The 24,340-nt window shown below is 43.5% G+C and overlaps 1 protein-coding gene across 1 annotated transcript in view; it reads right to left on the minus strand.

Moving 5' to 3' along the window:
• Window positions 1-24,340, minus strand: part of LOC109881512 (V-set and immunoglobulin domain-containing protein 10-like 2) — a 53,394-nt gene that overhangs the window by 26,462 nt on the left and 2,592 nt on the right. Inside the window, exons 3-6 of the mRNA XM_031809092.1 lie at window positions 13,264-13,406; window positions 12,306-12,477; window positions 11,747-11,979; window positions 5,166-5,340 (exon numbers count right to left, since the gene is read on the minus strand). Of these exons, the coding sequence (XP_031664952.1) occupies window positions 5,166-5,340; window positions 11,747-11,979; window positions 12,306-12,477; window positions 13,264-13,406 (723 nt within the window). The remainder of the gene's footprint in view (window positions 1-5,165; window positions 5,341-11,746; window positions 11,980-12,305; window positions 12,478-13,263; window positions 13,407-24,340) is intronic.

The following is a 24,340-nucleotide window of genomic DNA, read 5'->3' on the forward strand; positions in this document are numbered from 1 at the left end:
CTTGAAGCATGTGGGAACAGCAGACTGGGATAGGGATTGATTGAATATGTCCGTAAACACACCAGCCAGCTGGTCTGCGCATGCTCTGAGGGCGCGGCTGGGGATGCCGTCTGGGCCTGCAGCCTTGCGAGGGTTAACACGTTTAAATGTTTTACTCACCTCGGCTGCAGTGAAGGAGAGGCCGCATGTTTTGGTTGCAGGCCGTGTCAGTGGCACTGTATTGTCCTCAAAGCGGGCAAATTAGTTATTTAGTCTGCCTGGTCCGTGACGGGGCTGGTTTTCTTTTTGTAATCCGTGATTGACTGTAGACCCTGCCACCTACCTCTTGTGTCTGAGCCGTTGAATTGAGATTCTACTTTGTCTCTATACTGATGCTTAGCTTGTTTGATTGCCTTGCGGAGGGAATAGCTACACTGTTTGTATTCGGTCATGTTACCGGTCACCTTGCCCTGATTAAAAGCAGTGGTTCGCGCTTTCAGTTTCACGCGAATGCTGCCATCAATCCACGGTTTTTGGTTTGGGAATGTTTTAATCGTTGCTATGGGAACGATCTTCAACGCACATTCTAATGAACTCACACACCGAATCAGCGTATTCGTCCATGTTGTTGTCTGACACAATACGGAACATATCCCAGTCCACGTGATGGAAGCAGTCTTGGAGCGTGGAATCAGATTGGTCGGACCAGCGTTGAACAGACCTCAGCGTGGGAGCTTCTGGTTTTAGTTTCTGTCTGTAGGCAGGGATCAACAAAATGGAGTCGTGGTCAGCTTTTCCGAAAGGAGGGTGGGGCAGGGCCTTATATGCGTCGCGGAAGTTGGAATAGCAGTGATCCAAGGTTTTGCCAGCCCTGGTTGCGCAATCGATATGCTGATACAATTTAGGGAGTCTTGTTTTCAGATTAGCCTTGTTAAAGTCCCCAGCTACAATGAATGCAGCCTCAGGATGTATGGATTCCAGTTTGCAAAGAGTCAAATAAAGTTCGTTCAGAGCCATCGATGTGTCTGCTTGGGGGGGAATATATACGGCTGTGATTATAATCGAAGAGAATTCCCTTGGTAGATAATGCGGTCGACATTTGATTGTGAGGAATTCTAAATCAGGTGAACAGAAGGACTTGAGTTCCTGTATGTTTTTGTGCCCACACCACGTCTCGCTAACCATAAGGCATACGCCCCCGCCCCTCTTCTTACCAGAAAGATGTTTGTTTCTGTCGACGCGATGCGTGGAGAAACCAGCTGGCTGCACCGACTCCAATAGCGTCTCTCCAGTGAGCCATGTTTCCGTGAAGCAAAGAACGTTACAGTCTCTGATGTCCCTCTGGAATGCTACCCTTGCTCGGATTTCATCAACCTTGTTGTCAAGAGACTGGACATTGGCGAGAAGTATACTAGGGAGTGGTGCACGATGTGCCAGTCTCCGGAGTCTGACCAGAAGACCGCTTCGTTTCACTCTTTTACGAAGTCGTTTTTTTGGGTCGCCGGCTGGGATCCATTCCGTTGTCCTGGGTGAAAGGCAGAACACAGGATCCGCTTCGCGAAAGTCATATTCTTGGTCGTACTGATGGTGAGTTGACGCTGCTCTTATATTCAGTAGTTCTTCTCGACTGTATGTAATGAAACCTAAGATGACCTGGGGTACTAATGTAAGAAATAACATGTAAAAAAAAATAAAAAATGCATAGTTTCCTAGGAACGCGAAGCGAGGCGGCCATCTCTGACGGCGCCGGAAATCATAGGGGACTGTGAAGAGGCCTCTGGTGGCATGTCTTGTGGGGTATGCATGGTTGTTCAAGCTGTCTGAGCTGTGTGCCAGTAGTTTAAACAGACCGCTTTTGTTCATTCAGCTTGTCAACACTTATTACAAAAACAAGTAGTGATGAAGTCAATCTCTCCTCCACTTTGAGCCAGGAAAGATTGTAAATGCATATTATTTATATTAGCTCTCTGTGTACATTATCACACAGTCATCCAGAACAGATGGTGCTCTCGTGCATGCTTCAGTGTTCCTTGCCTCGAAGCGAGCATAAAAGGCATTTAGCTCGTCCGGTAGGCTCGCGTCACTGGGTTTCCCTTTGTAGTCCGTAATAGTTTTCAAGCCCTGCCACATCCGACGAGTGTCAGAGCCGGTGTAGTAGGATTCAACCTTAATCCTGTATTGACGCTTTGCCTGTTTGATGGTTCTTCTCAGGGCGTAGTGGGATTTCTTATAAGCGTCCGGATTAGTCTCCCGCTCCTTGAAAATTAGCCGGCTGGCTAAAACCGGCACTTTTACTGAAACGTTGATTAATGTGCACTGTCCCTGTAAAAATAAAAAATAAACTAAATAAACTAAATTAGCGGTGGTGCGCGCTAATAGCATTTCAATCGGTGACGTGACTCGCTCTGAGGCCTTGAAGTAGTTGTTCCCCTTGCTCTGCAAGGGCCGCGGCTTTTGTGGCGCGATGGGTAACGATGCTTCGTGGGTGTCAATTGTCGATGTGTGCAGAGGGTCCCTGGTTTGAGTGAGGGGACGGACGAAAGTTAAACTGTTACACCATTGTTATTTACTGCTGCTCTTTAATTATTTGGTTTTCTTATCTCTTACTTTTGTTTGTGTATTTTCTTAAAACTGCATTGTTGGTTAAGGGCTTGTAAATAAGCATTTCACTGTTCGGTCTACACCTGTTGTTTTCGGCGCATGTGACAAAAAATTTTTAATTTGATTTGATGAACTCAGGTTCAGTAGAATAGTATAGAATACTGTATATACATATGCGATGAGTAATGCAAGATATTATAACATTATTAAAGTGACTAGTGTTCCATTTATTAAAGTGGCCAGTGATTTCAAGTCTATGTATATAGGCAGCAGCCTCTAATGTGCTAGTGATCGCTATTTAACAGTCTGATGGCCTTGAGATAGAAGCTGTTTTTGGTGTTGGGGCTGGGCTGGAGGGTGATGTCCTTCAAGGTCCTGTCAAAGGTGGGGACTGCTGCCTTGTAGAGGTGGGCCTGCTAGAGAGTAACTCCAGGGCACACCGGGTGTTCGGACACCAGAGTTTATCCGCTTGGTGTTTTGGAAAAAGTTTCCTCTCATCAATGTATTTACCATTTGAGTCAATGAGGAGCACAATCTTTGGCTTTTGTGTGTCCTCTGTGGGTGTGGGGGTGTTGTCGGGGGAGGGGGGAGGGTGTCCTGCCTTGTCTGTCCTGTTGTGGTATTAAGGCTGTTCTGTTTTCTTCTCTGGGGGGGATGTCTAGCTCTCTCATGAGTGGTTCATTATCACACCTCAGATATCTCACCTCTTCCTGTATTTTATTTTTATGTTTTATTTAACCTTTATTTTGCTTGTCAGTTAAGAACAAATTCTTATTTGCAATGGTGGCCTACCAAGAGGTAAAAGGCCTCCTGCGGGGACAGGGGATTAAAAATGTAAAAATTTTACAAAAATATAGGACAAAACACACATCACGACAAGAGAGACACCACAACACTACATAAAGAGAGAACTAATACAACAACATAGCAAGGCAGCAACACATGACAACACATCATGGTAGCGTTACAAACATGACATTAAAATGGTAGCAACATGGCAGCAGCATTGTTGTGGGCAAACCCTGGAGCAGGGGGCCAAAGAGGACAAGGCATTTGGGTGGGGGAGGAACTCTGCTGCCGTTATTGGGCTCAGCGGCTTCACACCTCTCATTTCACACCTCAGTGCTAATTAATGTTGCATCCGGGTCTGTTCTTTCCTTGCAAGCTTGGTAGCCTTTTAACTTAGCAGTCAGTCTTTATAGAGTTAAATAGTAGCTACAGATTATTGTAATGTTATTTTCATTCTTGGCTTTCATTCTAGGCTCTCAATTCAATTCAATTCAAGGGCTTTATTGGCATGGGAAACATGTGTTAACATTGCCAAAGCAAGTGAGGTAGATAATATATAAAGTAAATATATAAAGTGAAATAAACAATAAAAATTAAACATTACACATACAGAAGTTTCAAAACAATAAAGACATTACAAATGTCATATTATATATATATACAGTGTTTTAACAATGTACAAATGGTTAAGGTATACAAGGGAAAATAAATTAGCATAAATATGGGTTGTATTTACAATGGTGTTTGTTCTTCACTGGTTGCTCTTTTCTCGCGGCAACAGGTCACAAATCTTGCTGCTGTGATGGTACACTGTGGAATTTCTCCCAGTAGATATGGGAGTTTATCAAAATTTGATTTGTTTTCAAATTCTTTGTGGATCTGTGTAATCTGAGGGAAATATGTCTCTCTAATATGGTCATACATTGGGCAGGAGTTTAGGAAGTGCAGCTCAGTTTCCACCTCATTTTGTGGGCAGTGAGCACATAGCCTGTTTTCTCTTGAGAGCCATGTCTGCCTACGGCGGCCTTTCTCAATAGCAAGGCTATGCTCACTGAGTCTGTACATAGTCAAAGCTTTCCTTAATTTTGGGTCAGTCACAGTGGTCAGGTATTCTGCCGCTGTGTACTCTCTGTGTAGGGCCAAATAGCATTCTAGTTTGCTCTGTTTTTTGTAAATTCTTTCCAATGTGTCAAGTAATTATCTTTTTGTTTTCTCATGATTTGGTGAGGTCTAATTGTGCTGATGTCCTGGGGCTCTGTAGGGTGTGTTTGTGTTTGTGAACAGAGCCCCAGGACCAGCTTGCTCTTCTCCAGGTTCATCTCTCTGTAGGTGATGGCTTTTTTATGGAAGGTTTGGGAATCGCTTCCTTTTAGGTGGTTATAGAATTTAACGGCTCTTTTCTGGATTTTGATAATTAGTGAGTATCGGCCTAATTCTGCTCTGCATGCATTATTTGGTGTTCTACCTTGTACACGGAGGATATTTTTGCAGAATTCTGCGTGCAGAGTCTCAATTTGGTGTTTGTCCCATTTTGTGAAGTCTTGGTTGGTGAGCGGACCCCAGACCTCACAACCATAGAGGGCAATGGGCTCTATGACTGATTCAAGTATTTTTAGCCAAATCCTAATTGGTAGGTTGAAATTTATGTTCCTCTCTCTCTTTCTCAGCCTCTCATTGTCCCTCTCCCCTTCGTTGTCGCTCTCCCCCTCTGTATCCTTTCCCCCCTCTTTAAGATAATAGAATATAATAATATGATAGTAGTAACAATAATAGTAGTAATAATATATCTCACTCACCTGGTGTTTCTGGGGGGGAGGGGTGTCCGAGGGTTCTGTGATTGACAGCTGTGATGCGTATCTGGTAGGTATCTGTTGGGGTCATGTTGCCCAGCGTGTGGACCCTCTCCCTGGCTTCCAATACTGCCACCTGTTTCCATGGAGAGAAACTACTCCTTTTTTCCTGTCGCTGCTCCTACAACAACAAAACTATGTTAATATCTACACTGAAAAAAATGTATACAACATGCAACAATTTCAAAGATTTTACTGAGTTACAGTTCATAAGGAAATCAGTCAATTGAAATAAATTCATTAGGCCCTAATCAATAGATTTCACATGACTAGGAATACAGATATGCATCTGTTGGTCACAGATCCCTTAAAAAAAGTAGGGGTGTGGATCAGAAAACCAGTCAGTATCTGGTGTGACCACCATTTGCCTCATGCAGCGTGACATCTCCTTCATCAGGCTGTTGATTGTGGGCTGTGGAATGTTGTCCCACTCCCCACTCCTCAAAGTTGCTGTATATTTATGGTGTCATGACTTTGCCCTGTTTATGGTAACATCAAAAGGTTGGGGAAAGGTACAATATTTCTGTAATCCAACCAGTTGAAAGTGTCTGTTGGTACTTAAAGAATAAGATCTCAGATCAGTTGTTGTCTGGGACATTATATCTGATGATAGGATGACATAAATTGTATCTTGGAAAGTCTACACATTCTAGTTATCAGATTCACATGGAATTGTTGTGCAATTTAAATATGAAACTATTTGTGAAAAGATTAAATGTAATTTTAGCTTCTAAATGAGAGAATTGTTTTCATAAGTAAACTATGCTCACTCAGTGGCCACACCCATGTGAACAGACGTTGGTTGAGAACTATGAAACACGCCCTTCTCTCTCCCAATACAAAAGCCCGTTGACGGAAGTCAAGATTAGTTCCCGACGATGTGAGGACTTGTGTCCATATGTTTAAAAGGGCTACTTTCAACGTGGAGGTGACGATCACCATGCTGGAAGGATGAATTTCGACTAGACCAGCCAGAATACAGCACGAGCTGAGTATGGCAACTTGGTATGAACTTTGAACTTTTATTCACTGAAGAAGTGATACATCCTAGGCGTTGAGTTATCAGCTGCAGCTGTAAGCGTACGTGGCCTAGGAAAGGACACGTACTTCAACGTATCAGCTCTACAACACTAGGACCAGAAATATTCTACAAAGGACAAGGGCGATCTCTGCTGGGCAAACCAGTTTTCCATCTTCAACCCATCTATCGAAGCGCAGGTCAGTGTAAATATATATCTTGCATTTTCCTTTTCTGAATGGGTAGTTATTAGATTGCATAAGATTCTATATTTACGGTGGCATAGCTTCTCAAGGTCCAATAGAGACCCAATCCCCTTTGTCCCTTTGTCCCTCAGTCTTCCCACTCTTTCATTCAAACCTAACACCCTTTCTTTGTGTAATCAGCCGTCATATCGGTTTCGTCAGCTAGGGACTTTGTCTTTCATGACATGAGTAGTAATCGATTTATGTTCCATCCTGTGTATATGTAATTCTGTGTGATTATTTAGGTATTTAGTAAATAAGTAATTCAGCCAAGTTTTAAATTGCTGAACACAACTATCAGAGAATCTACTATTTTGAACACAACTATCAGGGTATCTACGAGATAGTTTTGTTCTATCATGGTATCTACTAGATAGAAGACAACTATCAGGGTATCTAGATAGAACACAACTATAATGGTATCTACTAGATAGTTGTGTTCTATCATAGAATCTACTAGATAGAACACAACTATGAGGGTATCTACTAGATATAAGACAACTACGAGGGTTTCTACTCGATAGAACACAACTTTTAGTGTATCTACTAGATAGAACACAACTATCATGGATTCTACTAGATAGAACACAACTATCAGGGTATCTAGATAGAACACAACTATAATGGTATCAACAAGATAGAACACAACTATAATGGTATCTACTAGATAGTTGTGTTCTATCAGGGTATCTACTAGATAGGACACAACTATCAGGGTATCTACCAGATAGAACACAACTATCAGGGTTTCACCTAGATAGAACACAACTATCAGAGAATCTACTAGATAGATCACAACTATGAGGGTATTTACTAGATAGAACACAACTATGAGGGTATCTACTAGATAGAACACAACTATCAGAGACTCTACTAGATAGAACACAACTATGAGGGTATCTACTAGATAGATCACAACTATGAGGGTATCTACTAGATAGATCACAACTATGAGGGTATCTACTAGATAGATCACAACTATGAGGGTATCTACTAGATAGAACACAACTATGAGGGTATCTACTAGATAGAACACAACTATCAGAGACTCTACTAGATAGAACACAACTATGAGAGTATCTACTAGATAGATCACAACTATGAGGGTATCTACTAGATAGAACACAACTATCATGGTATCTACTGGATAGAACACAACTATCATGGTATTAACTAGATAGAACACAACTATAATGGTATCTACTAGATAGAACACAACTATAATGGTATCTACTAGATAGAACACAACTATCAGAGCATCTACTAGATAGGACACAACTATCAGGGTATCTACCAGATAGAACACAACTATCAAGGTATAACCTAGATAGAACACAACTATCAGAGAATCTACTAGATAGATCACAACTATCAGGGTATCTACTAGATAGAACACAACTATCAGAGACTCTACTAGATAGAACACAACTATCATGGTATCTACTAGATAGAGCACAACTATCATGGATTCTACTAGATAGAAGACAACTATCAGGGTATCAAGATAGAACACAACTATCAGGGTATCTAGATAGAGCACAACTATCAGGGTATCTGGATAGAACACAACTATAATGGTATCTACTAGATAGAACACAACTATCATAGAATCTACTAGATAGAACACAACTATGAGGGTATCTACTAGATATAAGACAACTATGAGGGTTTCTACTAGATAGAACACAACTATCATGGTATCTACTAGATAGAACACAACTTTTAGCGTATCTACTAGATAGAACACAACTATAATGGTATCAACTAGATAGAACACAAATATAATGGTATCTACTAGATAGAACACAACTTTTTATTTTTTTATTTTTTTAATTTCACCTTTATTTAACCAGGTAGGCTAGTTGAGAACAAGTTCTCATTTGCAACTGCGACCTGGCCAAGATAAAGCATAGCAGTGTGAACAGACAACACAGAGTTACACATGGAGTAAACAATTAACAAGTCAATAACACAGTAGAGAAAAAAAATGGGAGTCTATATACATTGTGTGCAAAAGGCATGAGGAGGAAGGCGAATAATTACAATTTTGCAGATTAACACTGGAGTGATAAATTATCAGATGGTCATGTACAGGTAGAGATATTGGTGTGCAAAAGAGCAGAAAAGTAAATAAATAAAAACAGTATGAGGATGAGGTAGGTAAAAATGGATGGGCTAGAAGAAGGATGGAGGTTTACGTGTATTGACTATCGAGGTTTAAATCAGATTACAGTAAAATACAGTGACCCGCTACCTCTCATCGCCAGTATGACAGAGTCACTTCACGGGGCGCGCTTCTTCACAAAATTGGACCAGGAGCACTTCCGACCTTGTGCGTATCCGGGGGGGGGGGGGGGGGGGGGTGAGCGGAAGACAGCATCTAGTACCACTTCTGGGCACTATGAGTACCTCGTCATGCCGTATGGGTTAATGAATGCTCCATCAGTCTTCCAATCCTTTGTGGATGAGATTTTCAGGGGACCTGCACGGACAGGGTGTAGTGGTGTATATAGATGACATTCTAATATACTCCACTACTCCGAGCATGTGTCCCTCGTACGCAGGGTGCTTGGTTGACTGTTAGAACATGAAGGAGAAATGTCTGTTCTTCCAACACTCCAGTCTCCTTCCTAGGGTACCGCTTTTCCGGGTCAGGGGTGGAGATGGAAAATGACCCCATTTCAGCCGTGCGTAATTGGCCGACTCCAACCACGATAAAGGAGGTGCAGCGGTTCCTAGGGTTTGCCAACTACTACCGGAGGTTTATCTGGGGTTTTGGTCAGGTAGTGCCTCCCATTACCTCCTTGCTGAAGGGGGGACCGGTGCGACTGCAGTGGTCAGCTGGGGCGGACATGGCTTTTGGTCACCTGAAGGTTCTGTTTACCTCGGCTCCTGTACTGGCTCATCCTGATCCCTCCTTGGCATTCATAGTAGAGGTGGACGCGTCCGAGGCTGGGATATGAGCTGTGCTGTCTCAGCGCTCGGGTACGCCACCAAAGCTCCGCCCCTGTGCTTTCTTTTCTAAGATGTGGGGGACCGGGAGCTGTTGGCTGTTGTCAAGGCACTGAAGGCGTGGAGGCATTGGCTTGAGGGGGCTAAACACCCTTTCCTCATTTGGACTGACCACCACAATCTGGAGTACATCTGGGCGGCGAGGAGAATGAACCCTTGCCAGGCAAGGTGGGCCATGTTTTTCACCCGCTTGGTTTTCACCCTATCCTACAAACCAGGTTCCCAGAACGTTAAGGCAGACACACTGTCCCGGCTGTGTTAATAAGAGGAGCGGTCCACGGATCCATAATTCCAGCTTCTCGCCTGGTGGCACCGGAGGTATGGGAGGTGGACGCGGACATTGAGCGGGCGTCATGTGCAGAGCCCACTCCCTCTGAGTGTCCAGCTGAGCGTCTGTACGTTCTGTTTGATGTCCGCGATTGTTTGATCTGTTGGGCTCATACGTCACCCTCCTCTGGTCATCCTGGCATCGGTCGGACGGTGCGCTGCCTTGCTGGGAAGTACTGGTGGCCCACTTTAGCTAAGGACGTGAGGGTTTATGTTTCCTCCGGTTCAGTATGCGCAGTGCATACATCTGCCCAGAAGGAAATTACAACCCCTTCCCGTTCCACAACGACCGTGGTCACACCTATCGATGGATTTCGTGACGGATCTTCCCCCGTCGCAGGGTAACACCACGTTCCTGGTCGTTGTGGATCGGTTTTCTAAGTCCTGCCGTCTCCTTCCTTTGCCCGGTCTCCCTACGGCTCTACAAACTGCGGAGGCCCTGTTCACCAGCGTATTCCGGCACTACGGGGTGCCTGAGGATATAGTTTCTGATCGGGGTCCCCAATTCACGTCTAGATTCTGGAGGATGTTTATGGAAAGCCTGGGGTCTCGGTCAGCCTTACCTCAGGATTCCACCCCGAGAGTAACGGGCAGGTAGAAAGAGTCAACCAGGATGTGGGTAGGTTTCTGCGGTCCTATTGCCAGGACGGCCGGGGAAGTGGGCGGTTTACATCTCTGGGCGGAGATTGCCCAAAACTCCCTCCGCCACTCCTCTACCAACCTATCACAGTTTCAGTGTGTGCTGGGTTATCAGCTGGTCCTGGCACCATGGCATCAGAGCCAGATCGAGGCTCCTGCGGTGGATGAATGGTTTCGGCACTCGGAGGAGATATGAAACGCTACCCATGAGCGGATACAAAGGGGCGTCAGGGGGCAAAAGGCGAGTGCCGACCACCACCGCAGTGAGGCCCCGGTGTATGCACCGGGGGATCGGGTCTGGCTCTCGACCCGAAACCTGTCCCTTCACCTGCCCTGCCGGAAGCTGGGTCCACAGTTTGTGGGGCCATTTAAAGTCCTGAGGTGACTGAACGAGGTTTGTTATAGGTTACAACTCCCCCCTGATTATCGTATTAACGCCTCGTTCCATGTGTCTCTCCTCAGGCCGGTGGTGGCTGGTCCGCTCCAGCAGTCTGAGGTGCAGAAGGTTCCTCTGCCCCCTCTGGACATCGAGTGGGTCCCGGCGTATACCGCACGAGCCATCATGGACTCAAGGCGCCGGGCGAGGGGCCTTCAGTACCTCGTGGAGTGGGAGGGTTACGGCCCGGAGGAGAGATGCTGGGTACCGGTGGAGGACATCCTAGATCCTTCATTGCTACAGGAGTTTCACCGTCTCCACCCGGATCGCCCTGCGTCCCGTCCTCCGGGTCGTCCCCGAGGCCGGTGTCGGCACGCTGCTGGGGCCGCGCGTCAAGGGGGGATACTGTCACGACTTCCGCCGAAGTCGGCCCCTCTCCTTGTTCGGGTGGTGTTCGGCGGTCGACGTCACCGGCTTTCTAGTCACCGCGTTTCATGTTTCATTTTCGTTTTGTTTTGTCTGTATTACACACACCTCGTTTCAATTCCCATATCATGTTCCTTATTTAACCCTCTGGCATACATTTCTGTTCTGTCCATGATTGTTGGTGTCTTAATTGTTGTTGTAGGTGTTAGTTTGTATGTATTTTCCTATTTGGAATATTGTTTGAATTTTGTGAGTAAACTCATGTAACTGTGTCCTGCACCTGACTCCGCTACATCTCTGCACCCAATGGCTGACACTATCATGGTATCTACTAGATAGAACACAACTATCATGGTATCTACTAGATAGATCACAAATATCAGGGTATCTACTGGCACAACGGAAACATTCTTATTCCATGCAGAATAACAGAATTGTATTATTCTGTGTGTTCTCTGGCCCCCCAACTCTCTTTTTGGCTCACCTCTTGGTCAGCAGGATCTGTACCAGCCTCCTCTCTGTCCTTCTCTTTTTCCTCCTCTTCTCTCCTTTGCCCTGGTGCCTCCTCTAGTCTGTGGTCAAGTATGAACCCAGTCAGCCCTCTTCCCTCTCCTCCTTCTCCCTCTCCCTCCATCTGCCACTCCAGCTCTACCTCTCTGCGCTGCCGACTGCTGTAAACCAGCCTTACCAGGGTCACATTGGGAGGCATGGGGTATCCTGAGAGGGGGAAGAGGGCAGGGAGACAGAGAGGATGGGGGAGGGGGTGGGTCAGAGAGAGAGAAGGGGATGAGAGGAGGAGGTACAGTAGAACAGTAATGAAATAGTAATTCAGTTCATCAGAAAACTTTTTTGTTTAGTTTTGTGTGTACAGACTAAAGCTTTATTGTTCTTACACTTGACCAATAGTGTAACAGGGATATTACTCTTGTCCAATAGTGTAATAGGGATCATACTCTTGACCATTAGCGTTACAGGGATCTTATTCTTGACCAACAGCATAACAGGAATCTTACTCTTGACAAACAGCATAACAGGGATCTTACTCTTGACCAATAGCGTAACAGGGATCTCGGTCCCACCCACGGCGTTGCTAGCGGAGCACCAGTATTGGCCGCTGTCTGTTGTTCCATCCGTCTCTAAGACCGTTAGGTTGGTCCACGCAGCCGCGCGACGCAGTACATACTTCCTGGTTTTGGCCAGAGCTTCCTGGACTTCCTGTAAATCAACCAATCACATTTTAACTCTACAGGTCACTGGTAGAGCTGTACGTAATTACAGTATGCTGGCCTAGAACCCCAAAGTACTTTACAGTATCCCAGCCTAGACCCCCAAAGTACTTTACAGTAATCTAGACCCCAAAGTACTTTACAGTAGCCCAACCTAGACCCCCAAAGTACTTTACAGTAACCTGGACCCTCAAATTACTTTACAGTATTCTGGCCTAGATCCTCAAGTACTTTACATTATTCTGGCAGAGATCCTCAAAGTACCTTATATTATTCTGGCCGAGATCCTCAAAGTACTTTACATTATTCTGGCCGAGATCCTCAAAGTACTTTACATTATTCTGGCCGAGATCCTCAAAGTACTTTACATTATTCTGGCCTAGACCCTCAAAGTACTTTACAGTATTCTGGCCTAGACACTCAAAGTACTTTACAGTATTCTGGCCGAGATCCTCAAAGTACTTTACATTATTCTGGCCTAGACCCTCAAAGTACTTTACATTATTCTGGCCTAGACCCTCAAAGTACTTTACAGTATTCTGGCCTAGACCCTCAAAGTACTTTACAGTATTCTGGCCGAGATCCTCAAAGTACTTTACATTATTCTGGCCGAGACCCTCAAAGTACTTTACATTATTCTGGCCTAGACCCTCAAAGTACTTTACAGTATTCTGGCCTAGACCCTCAGAGTGAGCAGCAGATCAGAGGCAAGGAAAAACTTCCGAAAGGGAATAAATCTTGAGGAATAAGACCCTGAGGTTGGCGGAGCATGTACCTGTACGACTTCCTGTCTGTGGTTGTTGAACCAGACAATCTGATTGGCCGGGGGATAGTTGGATTGAAGGATACAGGTGAGCTGAACGTCACTGCCCTCGAACACAGATACCACACTACGCTGGGTCAACAAGACTGGAGCCTCTACACACACGCACACACAAAGGAGGAAGATAGAGATTCGATCACTGTCTTCATATACAGACACCATGTAAGACTGTTAGTTAAACCCAGTACATGTCTATTAGCCTGTTAGTAAAAACCATTACATGTCTATTAGCCTGTTAGTTAAACCCAGTACATGTCTGTTAGATTGTTAGTTAAACCCAGTACATGTCTATTATACTGTTAGTTAAACCCAGTACAAGTCAGTTAGACTGTTAGTTAAACCCAGTACATACAGTGGGGAGAACAAGTATTTGATACACTGCCGATTTTGCAGGTTTTCCTACTTACAAAGCATGTAGAAGCCTGTAATTTTTTTATCATATGTACACTTCAACTGTGAGAGACGGAATCTAAAACAAAAATCCAGAAAATCACATTGTATGATTTTTAAGTAATTCATTTGCATTTTATTGCATTGACATAAGTATTTGATACATCAGAAAAGCAGAACTTAATATTTAGTACAGAAACCTTTGTTTGCAATTACAGAGATCATACGTTTCCTGTAGTTCTTGACCAGGTTTGCGCACACTGCAGCAGGGATTTTGGCCCACTCCTCCATACAGACCTTCTCCAGATCCTAGAGGTTTCGGGGCTGTCGCTGGGCAATACGGACGTTCAGCTCCCTCCAAAGATGTTCTATTGGGTTCAGGTCTGGAGACTGGCTAGGCCACTCCAGGACCTTGAGATGCTTCATAAGGAGCCACTCCTTAGTTGCCCTGGCTGTGTGTTTCGGGTCGTTGTCATGCTGGAAGATCCAGCCACGACCCATCTTCAATGCTCTTACTGAGGGAAGGAGGTTGTTGGCCAAGATCTCGCGATACATGGTCCCATCCAATACGGTGCAGTCGTCCTGTCCCCTTTGCAGAAAAGCATCCCCAAAGAATGATGTTTCCACCTACATGCTTCACGGTTGGGATGGTGTTCTTGCATTTGTACTCATCCTTCTTCTTCCTCCAAACACGGTGAGTGGAGTTTAGACCAAAAAGCTCTATTTCTGTCTCATCAGACCACATGACCTTCTCCCATTCCTCCTCTGCATCATCCAGATGGTGATTGGCAAACTTCAGACGGGCCTGGACATGTGCTGGCTTGAGCAGGGGGACCTTGCGTGCGCTGCAGGATTTTAATCCATGACGGTGTAGTGTGTTACTAATGGTTTTCTTTGAGACTGTGGCCCCAGCTCTCTTCAGGTCATTGACCAGGTCCTGCCGTGTAGTTCTGGGCTGATCCCTCACCTTCCTCATGATCATTGACGCCCCACGAGGTGAGATCTTGCATGGAGCCCCAGACCGAGTGTGATTGACCGTAATCTTGAACTTCTTCCATTTTCTAATAATTGCGCCAACAGTTGTTGCCTTCTCACCAAGCTGCTTGCCTATAGTCCTGTAGCCCATCCCAGCCTTGTGCAGGTCTACAATTTTACCCCTGATGTCCTTATACAGCTCTCTGGTCTTGGCCATTGTGGAGAGATTGGAGTCTGTTTGACTGAGTGTGTGGACAGGTGTCTTTTATACAGGTAACGAGTTCAAACAGGTGCAGCTCATACAGGTAATGAGTGGAGAACAGGAGGGCTTCTTAAAGAAAAACTAACAGGTCTGTGAGAGCCGGAATTCTTACTGGTTGGTAGGTGATCAAATACTTATGTCATGCAATAAAATGCAAATTAATTACTTAAAAATCATACAATGTGATTTTCTGGATTTTTGTTTTAGATTCCGTATCTCACAGTTGAAGTACCTATGATAAAAAAATACAGACCTCTACATGCTTTGTAAGTAGGAAAACCTGCAAAATCGGCAGTGTATCAAATACTTGTTCTCCCCACTGTATCTATTAGACTGTTATTTAAACCCAGTACATGTCTATTAGCCTGTTAGTTAAACTCAGGGCTCCCGGGTGGTGCAGCGGTCTAAGGCACAGCATCTCAGTCCCTGGTTCAAATCCAGGCTGCATCACATTCGGCCGTGATTGGGATAGGGCGGAGCACAATTGGCTCAGCATCATTCGGGTTTGGCCGGGGTAGGTCGTTATTGTAAATAAGAATTTGTTCTTCATGTTCTTAACTGACTTGGATAGTTAAATAAAAGTTTACAGTGGTTCTTCCTTTAAAAGTTACCAGCTTATGCCGCGACCGTTAGTGGTAGATGGTGGCATTCTGTCATTGCACCACTCTATCACAAGGGGGAATTAGAACGCTGATCTTATCTCTCATTGAGATAACATCTCTTTTCCAAGAGAGACCTGGTCCAATAGCAGCAGGGGGAACAATGTTTCAGAAAAAAACAACTTACATACACTAACTATACATCAATCAAGTATTTAAACTTCACCAACGAAACTAGATCATAAACTTTTTAAATGTTCAGGAGAGAATTCCAGGACCATGGAGCTAACTAAAACTATTTCTACCATGACCTGTTCAAATTTTTAGTACTGTTAGAAGCAAATGAGAATGGGACCGTAATTGATATTTATTTACCGAACTGACAAAAAAATAACAGTGATAAAATGGCATTTTACCCAATATGGCCTAATAAATCAGTGTATACCAGTGTTTAAGCCTATGCAAGGTCAATGACGACCAGCCAACAGCGCTGTAAAAATCACAATGATGTGTTAGAAGTTTTTGATTTGTAATTAACCTGAGGGTTGCATGATACACTGAATCAAGTGCTCTCAGGGTAGTGGTTGAGGCCTGCATATATATAACATAACTAAAATCTAAAACCGACAGTAATGTGCATCGTACCAGCTCCTTCCTGGCCTCAAAAGAAAAACAAGCCTTGTGCCGGTAATAAAAACCTATTCTCAGCTTGAGCTTCCTTATCAAGTTCTCTACCTGCACAGTGAAGCTCAGTTTGTCATCAACCCACAAGCCCAAATATGTATACACTTTAACTTGCTCTATAGTATGTCCAGCCAATGTAGCAATGACATGATTAGTAACATGCCTGGTATTTGAAAATACCATGCATTTTTACAAAATGTAGAACCATGTTAAATGCTCTTTGGGCATTTTCAAAAGCATCAGATAAACTAATACCACTTGAATAAAAAACATCTGCATAAAAATGAACATTTGCTGTTTCAATAAGATCCTCAATGTTGTTGATATACAAAATGAACAACAGTGGGCCCAAAATAGAACCTTGCGGAACACCTGAGCACACCTCTATGGACTTTATGGACTTTAAAACCATCCGCCATTACACATTGTGTACGATTTGATAGGTCATTTATAAACCAATCTAGAGCATGACCAGTACTTCCACAATATTTTAACCTTTGCACTAACACAGCATTTTATTTTTTAAATTTTTTTAATTTCACCTTTATTTAACCAGGTAGGCTAGTTGAGAACAAGTTCTCATTTGCAACTGCGACCTGGCCAAGATAAAGCATAGCAGTGTGAACAGACAACACAGAGTTACACATGGAGTAAACAATTAACAAGTCAATAACACAGTAGAAAAAAAGGGGAGTCTATATACATTGTGTGCAAAAGGCATGAGGAGGAAGGCGAATAATTACAATTTTGCAGATTAATAACACTGGAGTGATAAATGATCAGATGGTCATGTACAGGTAGAGATATTGGTGTGCAAAAGAGCAGAAAAGTAAATAAATAAAAACAGTATGGGGATGAGGTAGGTAAAAATGGGTGGGCTATTTACCGATAGACTATGTACAGCTGCAGCGATCGGTTAACTGCTCAGATAGCAGATGTTTGAAGTTGGTGAGGGAGATAAAAGTCTCCAACTTCAGCGATTTTTGCAATTCGTTCCAGTCACAGGCAGCAGAGAACTGGAACGAAAGGCGGCCAAATGAGGTGTTGGCTTTAGGGATGATCAGTGAGATACACCTGCTGGAGAGCGTGCTACGGATGGGTGTTGCCATCGTGACCAGTGAACTGAGATAAGGCGGAAACTTACCTAGCATGGACTTGTAGATGACCTGGAGCCAGTGGGTCTGGCGACGAATATGTAGCGAGGGCCAGCCGACTAGAGCATACAAGTCGCAGTGGTGGGTGGTATAAGGTGCTTTAGTGACAAAACGGATGGCACTGTGATAAACTGCATCCAGTTTGCTGAGTAGAGTGTTGGAAGCAATTTTGTAGATGACATCGAGGATCGGTAGGATAGTCAGTTTTACTAGGGTAAATTTGGCGGCGTGAGTGAAGGAGGCTTTGTTGCGGAATAGAAAGCCGATTCTTGATTTTTTAATTTTCGATTGGAGATGTTTGATATGAGTCTGGAAGGAGAGTTTACAGTCTAGCCAGACACCTAGGTACTTATAGATGTCCACATATTCAAGGTCAGAACCATCCAGGGTGGTGATGCTGGTCAGGCGTGCGGGTGCAGGCAGCGAACGGTTGAAAAGCATGCATTTGGTTTTACTAGCGTTTAAGAGCAGTTGGAGGCCACGGAAGGAGTGTTGTATGGCATTGAAGCTCGTTTGGAGGTTAGATAGCACAGTGTCCAAGGACGGGCCGGAAGTATATAGAATGGTGTCGTCTGCGTAGAGGTGGATCAGGGAATTGCCCACAGCAAGAGCAACATTATTGATATATACAGAGAAAAGAGTCAGCCCGAGGATTGAACCCTGTGGCACCCCCATAGAGACTGCCAGAGGACCGGACAGCATGCCCTCCGATTTGACACACTGAACTCTGTCAGCAAAGTAATTGGTGAACCAGGCAAGGCAGTCATCCGAAAAACCGAGGCTACTGAGTCTGCCGATAAGAATATGGTGATTGACAGAGTCGAAAGCCTTGGCAAGGTCGATGAAGACGGCTGCACAGTACTGTATTTTATCGATTGCGGTTATGATATCGTTTAGTACCTTGAGCGTGGCTGAGGTGCACCCGTGACCGGCTCGGAAACCAGATTGCACAGCGGAGAAGGTATGGTGGGATTCGAGATGGTCAGTGACCTGTTTGTTGACTTGGCTTTCGAAGACCTTAGATAGGCAGGGCAGGATGGATATAGGTCTGTAACAGTTTGGGTCCAGGGTGTCTCCCCCTTTGAAGAGGGGGATGACTGCGGCAGCTTTCCAATCCTTGGGGATCTCAGACGATATGAAAGAGAGGTTGAACAGGCTGGTAATAGGGGTTGCGACAATGGCGGCGGATAGTTTCAGAACTAGAGGGTCCAGATTGTCAAGCCCAGCTGATTTGTACGGGTCCAGGTTTTGCAGCTCTTTCAGAACATCTGCTATCTGGATTTGGATAAAGGAGAACCTGGAGAGGCTTGGGCGAGTAGCTGCGGGGGGGGGGGCGCAGTTGTTGGCCGAGGTTGGAGTAGCCAGGCGGAAGGCATGGCCAGCTGTTGAGAAATGCTTGTTGAAGTTTTCGATAATCATGGATTTATCGGTGGTGACCGTGTTACCTAGCCTCAGTGCAGTGGGCAGCTGGGAGGAGGTGCTCTTGTTTTCCATGGACTTCACAGTGTCCCAGAACTTTTTGGAGTTGGAGCTACAGGATGCAAACTTCTACCTGAAGAAGCTGGCCTTAGCTTTCCTGACTGACTGCGTGTATTGGTTCCTGACTTCCCTGAACAGTTGCATATCGCGGGGACTATTCGATGCTATTGCAGTCCGCCACAGGATATTTTTGTGCTGGTCGAGGGCAGTCAGGTCTGGAGTGAACCAAGGGCTGTATCTGTTCTTAGTTCTGCATTTTTTGAGCGGAGCAAGCTTATCTAAAATGGTGAGGAAGTTACTTTTAAAGAATGACCAGGCATCCTCAACTGACGGGATGAGGTCAATGTCCTTCCAGGATACCCGGGCCAGGTCGATTAGAAAGGCCTGCTCACAGAAGTGTTTTAGGGTGCGTTTGACAGTGATGAGGGGTGGTCGTTTGACTGCGGCTCTGTAGCGGATACAGGCAATGAGGCAGTGATCGCTGAGATCCTGGTTGAAGACAGCGGAGGTGTATTTGGAGGGCCAGTTGGTCAGGATGACGTCTATGAGGGTGCCCTTGTTTACAGATTTAAGGTTGTACCTGGTGGGTTCCTTGATGATTTGTGTGAGATTGAGGGCATCTAGCTTAGATTGTAGGACTGCCTAGGTGTTAAGCACATCCCAGTTTAGGTCACCTAACAGAACAAACTCTGAAGCTAGATGGGGGACAATCAATTCACAAATGGTGTCCAGGGCACAGCTGGGAGTTGAGGGGGGTCGGTAGCAGGCGGCAACAGTGAGAGACTTATTTCTGGAGAGAGTAATTTTCTAAATTAGTAGTTCGAACTGTTTGGGTATGGACCTGGAAAGGCCTCCAACAAATCAATAAAGGCAGACTCACAATGTAACTTATTATCAAGAGCACAGTGGATGGCATTTAAAACCTTCAATGATGCTGAAACAGTGCTGTGGCCAGACCTAAAACGTGATTGCAATCCATTTAAGATCTTGTTTTCTTGGAGGTAGGCCTTTAGCTGCCTACTAACTAAGGACTCCAGTACCTTAGACAGTACGGACAATTTTGATATGAGTCGATAGTTGTCAAGTAGCGAAGGATCTCCACCTTTCAGGAGAGGCAGTACAAAGCAGATTTCCATAACTTGGGAATTTCCTTAACATCTTGCGTGAGGTTAAAAATACATGTAAATGGGGAGCAATGATGTTTGCAGCTAGGTGTAGGAGGCGGGGGTCTAGTTCATCATGGCCAGGGGATTTATTTTCCATCAATTTCTTCCATGGCTACACACTTCTGAAACTGAGAAGGATGAAAAGGAGAACCTGGTGAAAGAGTGCACAGGGGTGTCAGGTAAATTCATAGGGGCTCAATTATACCTTTTGACATTTTCAAATAAACTGCCTTCATCTAAAACAAATGCTGATTTCAAGGATGGAGGTTTAGTCTCAGTTACAATCTGTGTGTCTACCAACAATTGTTTGGGAAAATCTTTTTTGCACTCCAAACCTTTCACTACTTGCCAGAATTTGTTTAAATTAAATTCAATTCAATTATTTAAATTATGTGAAGTAGATTTCAGGTAGTGGTCTGCTTTCAATTTACAGATCATAGCCACACCCATATTTCAAAGACATTTAAAAGCCATCCAATCATCTGCCAAACCAGTCCCTCTTGCTTTAGCCCACATAGCATTTCGATCCCATTTGATTTTTGTAAATTCCTTAGTTCCTTAGTGATCTCACTGTAGTCTAAACTGTGGCTATTAATGGAGGTGTTTTCAGTCTGAGAGTCTCTTCTCTGGCACTAGAGTCATGCATCAGGCAACAACAACAAAAACTGTTGGTGGTCCTGGAGTTAAGAGAAAACTTTGGTAAATACAATGGGGGAATTATACTTGACATTAGAAAGAATGTCTCACCCACTGTTCAAGAATTGCCTTCATTCAGATTACAACCGCTCACTTTTGGTTATTTGAAAACAAAATAATCTCCAAAGTATCGTTATTTTTTTACTTCTTAAGTTAACAAGCTATAAAAGTCGGTCGCAATTTCGGTTAAATCCACCAGAAAAGACAACAAATAACACAACAAAGATTGTAATTAAACTCAAATATAAAATATTTAAAAATAACTTTATCAATCAGAACCTTTATCAAGTGGAAGGGGGAAAATGTAAGGAACTTGTCTGTCAGCCCCGCATTAAAGACCAAAATTGGTAAAATAAAATTGTGATAAATAAAAATATATACCAGTTTCATTTCAGAACCCAAAAATTTACAACTGTGCCATATAGATTGCAAAATAGTTGGGAAGAGATTTTCAATGTACTGACTCCATGGCACATGGCACACAATGTTGAGTTTATTATAACCTACTGCAGGCCTTAAACCTATGGGTTTAACCTTCTGAATTAATGATTATATTGAAGATAGAAGACGTCTCTTAATGAGTTCCGAGAGTGTGGGAGAAAGATGTACATATAGGGAGAAACTTAATACTGTACCACAAGAGAAAGATACACTTAGAGTGCATTTACCATTCTGGTAAAAATGCATTGTCTATTGTATAGGACAGGAAACCAGAGTAAGGCCATGAGAGCTTAGGACAGCTGGACATACCAAGGTCGGGGGGACATACAAAGGAGGGGGTCAGCCAAATGACCAACTGATGGACTATAGACATGGGACATATATTTTTAGGACATGAAGAGAAGAGACACAGTCTACTAGTCCTAATAAGGACAGACATACCAAAGACCACACCAAGCTGAACTTAAGGGGCCCATAGGGTAAGATGGGCATGTATTATTTTTGGGACATGAAGAGGTCCTGTCACCATTATAACTTGACTGAAAGCAGATATGGGCGTTATTGGGCGTGAACAAGCAGGATGCACAGATTGGGATATAATGGTGGCAGATGGACTGAGGGAAGTAACTTCATTTGCATGTGGGATGGACTCATATGTTGTATGTGTATAAATCAGAGCCAGTGCTCTGGAAAAGTGTGTGTTCCGCAGACCATCTAGGCTTCTGATACAGTGCCTTGCGAAAGTATTCGGCCCCCTTGAACTTTTGCCACATTTCAGGCTTCAAACATAAAGATATAAAACTATATTTTTTTGTGAAGAATCAACAACAAGTGGGACACAATCATGAAGTGGAACGACATTTATTGGATATTTCAAACTTTTTGAACAAATCAAAAACTGAAAAATTGGGCGTGCAAAATTATTCAGCCCCCTTAAGTTAATACTTTGTAGCGCCACCTTTTGCTGCGATTACAGCTGTAAGTCGCTTGGGGTATGTCTCTATCAGTTTTGCACATCGAGAGACTGAAATGTTTTCCCATTCCTCCTTGCAAAACAGCTCGAGCTCAGCGAGGTTGGATGGAGAGCATTTGTGAACAGCAGTTTTCAGTTCTTTCCACAGATTCTCGATTGGATTCAGGTCTGGACTTTGACTTGGCCATTCTAACACCTGGACATGTTTATTTTTGAACCATTCCATTGTAGATTTTGCTTTATGTTTTGGATCATTGTCTTGTTGGAAGACAAATCTCCGTCCCAGTCTCAGGTCTTTTGCAGACTCCATCAGGTTTTCTTCCAGAACGGTCCTGTATTTGGCTCCATCCATCTTCCCATCAATTTTAACCATCTTCCCTGTCCCTGCTGAAGAAAAGCAGGCCCAAACCATGATGCTGCCACCACCATGTTTGACAGTGGGGATGGTGTGTTCAGGGTGATGAGCTGTGTTGCTTTTACGCCAAACATAACGTTTTGCATTGTTGCCAAAAAGTTCAATTTTGGTTTAATCTGACCAGAGCACCTTCTTCCACATGTTTGGTGTGTCTCCCAGGTGGCTTGTGGCAAACTTTAAATTACACTTTTTATGGATATATTTAAGAAATGGCTTTCTTCTTGCCACTCTTCCATAAAGGCCAGATTTTTGCAATACACGACTGATTGTTGTCCTATGGACAGAGTCTCCCACCTCAGCTGTAGATCTCTGCAGTTCATCCAGAGTGATCATGGGCCTCTTGGCTGCATCTCTGATCAGTCTTCTCCTTGTATGAGCTGAAAGTTTAGAGGGACGGCCAGGTCTTGGTAGATTTGCAGTGGTCTGATACTCCTTCCATTTCAATATTATCGCTTGCACAGTGCTCCTTGGGATGTTTAAAGCTTGGGAAATCTTTTTGTATCCAAATCCGGCATTAAACTTCTTCACAACAGTATCTCGGACTTGCCTGGTGTGTTCCTTGTTCTTCATGATGCTCTCTGCGCTTTTAACGGACCTCTGAGACTATCACAGTGCAGGTGCATTTATACAGAGACTTGATTACACACAGGTGGATTGTATTTATCATCATTAGTCATTTAGGTCAACATTGGATCATTCAGAGATCCTCACTGAACTTCTGGAGAGAGTTTGCTGCACTGAAAGTAAAGGGGCTGAATAATTTTGCACGCCCAATTTTTCAGTTTTTGATTTGTTAAAAAAGTTTGAAATATCCAATAAATGTCGTTCCACTTCATGATTGTGTCCCACTTGTTGTTGATTCTTCACAAAAAAATACAGTTTTATATCTTTATGTTTGAAGCCTGAAATGTGTCAAAAGGTCGTAAAGTTCAAGGGGGCCGAATACTTTCGCAGGGCACTGTATGTTTGTATTAAAAGCCTATATTGAATTCACAAGTTCTTGTAAGTGTTAAATTTGGTTACGATTCTCCACAACAAGAGCCAATCTGTTATCCAATGATTACTACTTTTAATTATTATTAACCCTGCATTATAATTATATAAAAGCCCCTTAGATATTCTGTGTTTTTATTTATAGTAGAGATGGACAGCTGGAGGCATTTTGTTTTCAAAAGCATATCAGGCAATAAATTCTACAAACAACGTTTCCATGATGGGCTATTAGAAGGACAATAGACTCTTCATACCTCCATTTATTTACATTGTCTAATAGCTCTGCCAGGTGTAAAAATCCCCCAAAATTGCAATGTACTCTAAAATGTTACATTTATAACACCAAACCTCATGCAACTGCAAAATGTCAGATCAAGCATATACTGTACAGTATTTATGAATTCGTTAATTAAATAATTATAAAAATACTCTTTCAAAATACAGATGTTTATTGTCCTATCATTGTCCTATCATTAGGACAATAGGGAATAAATATCACTGAATGACAGAGCATGGGGACTGGTCTTGATAAATCAATCATATTTGTATATGAAATGTAAGGATTATTTTGCTCTTCACTCGCAGTCACTTAGTAGTTTAGACCTACTCCCGACTGGTCCTGTTGTACAGCATCATATTTTCCTAACTGAAACCATTAATTAAATCGCTTTAGCCATGATTGTATAATTAATCAATGCTCCCTTTGTTATTTAGTTTTATAACTAAATTGCTTGACTATATTTAAAGACATGGATTACTTGTATGCTGTGTGATTGATTGATATACTGTATATTTAAGTAGG

Source organism: Oncorhynchus kisutch, linkage group LG29, assembly GCF_002021735.2.
Source record: "Oncorhynchus kisutch isolate 150728-3 linkage group LG29, Okis_V2, whole genome shotgun sequence".
Taxonomy (NCBI): Eukaryota; Metazoa; Chordata; class Actinopteri; order Salmoniformes; family Salmonidae; genus Oncorhynchus; species Oncorhynchus kisutch.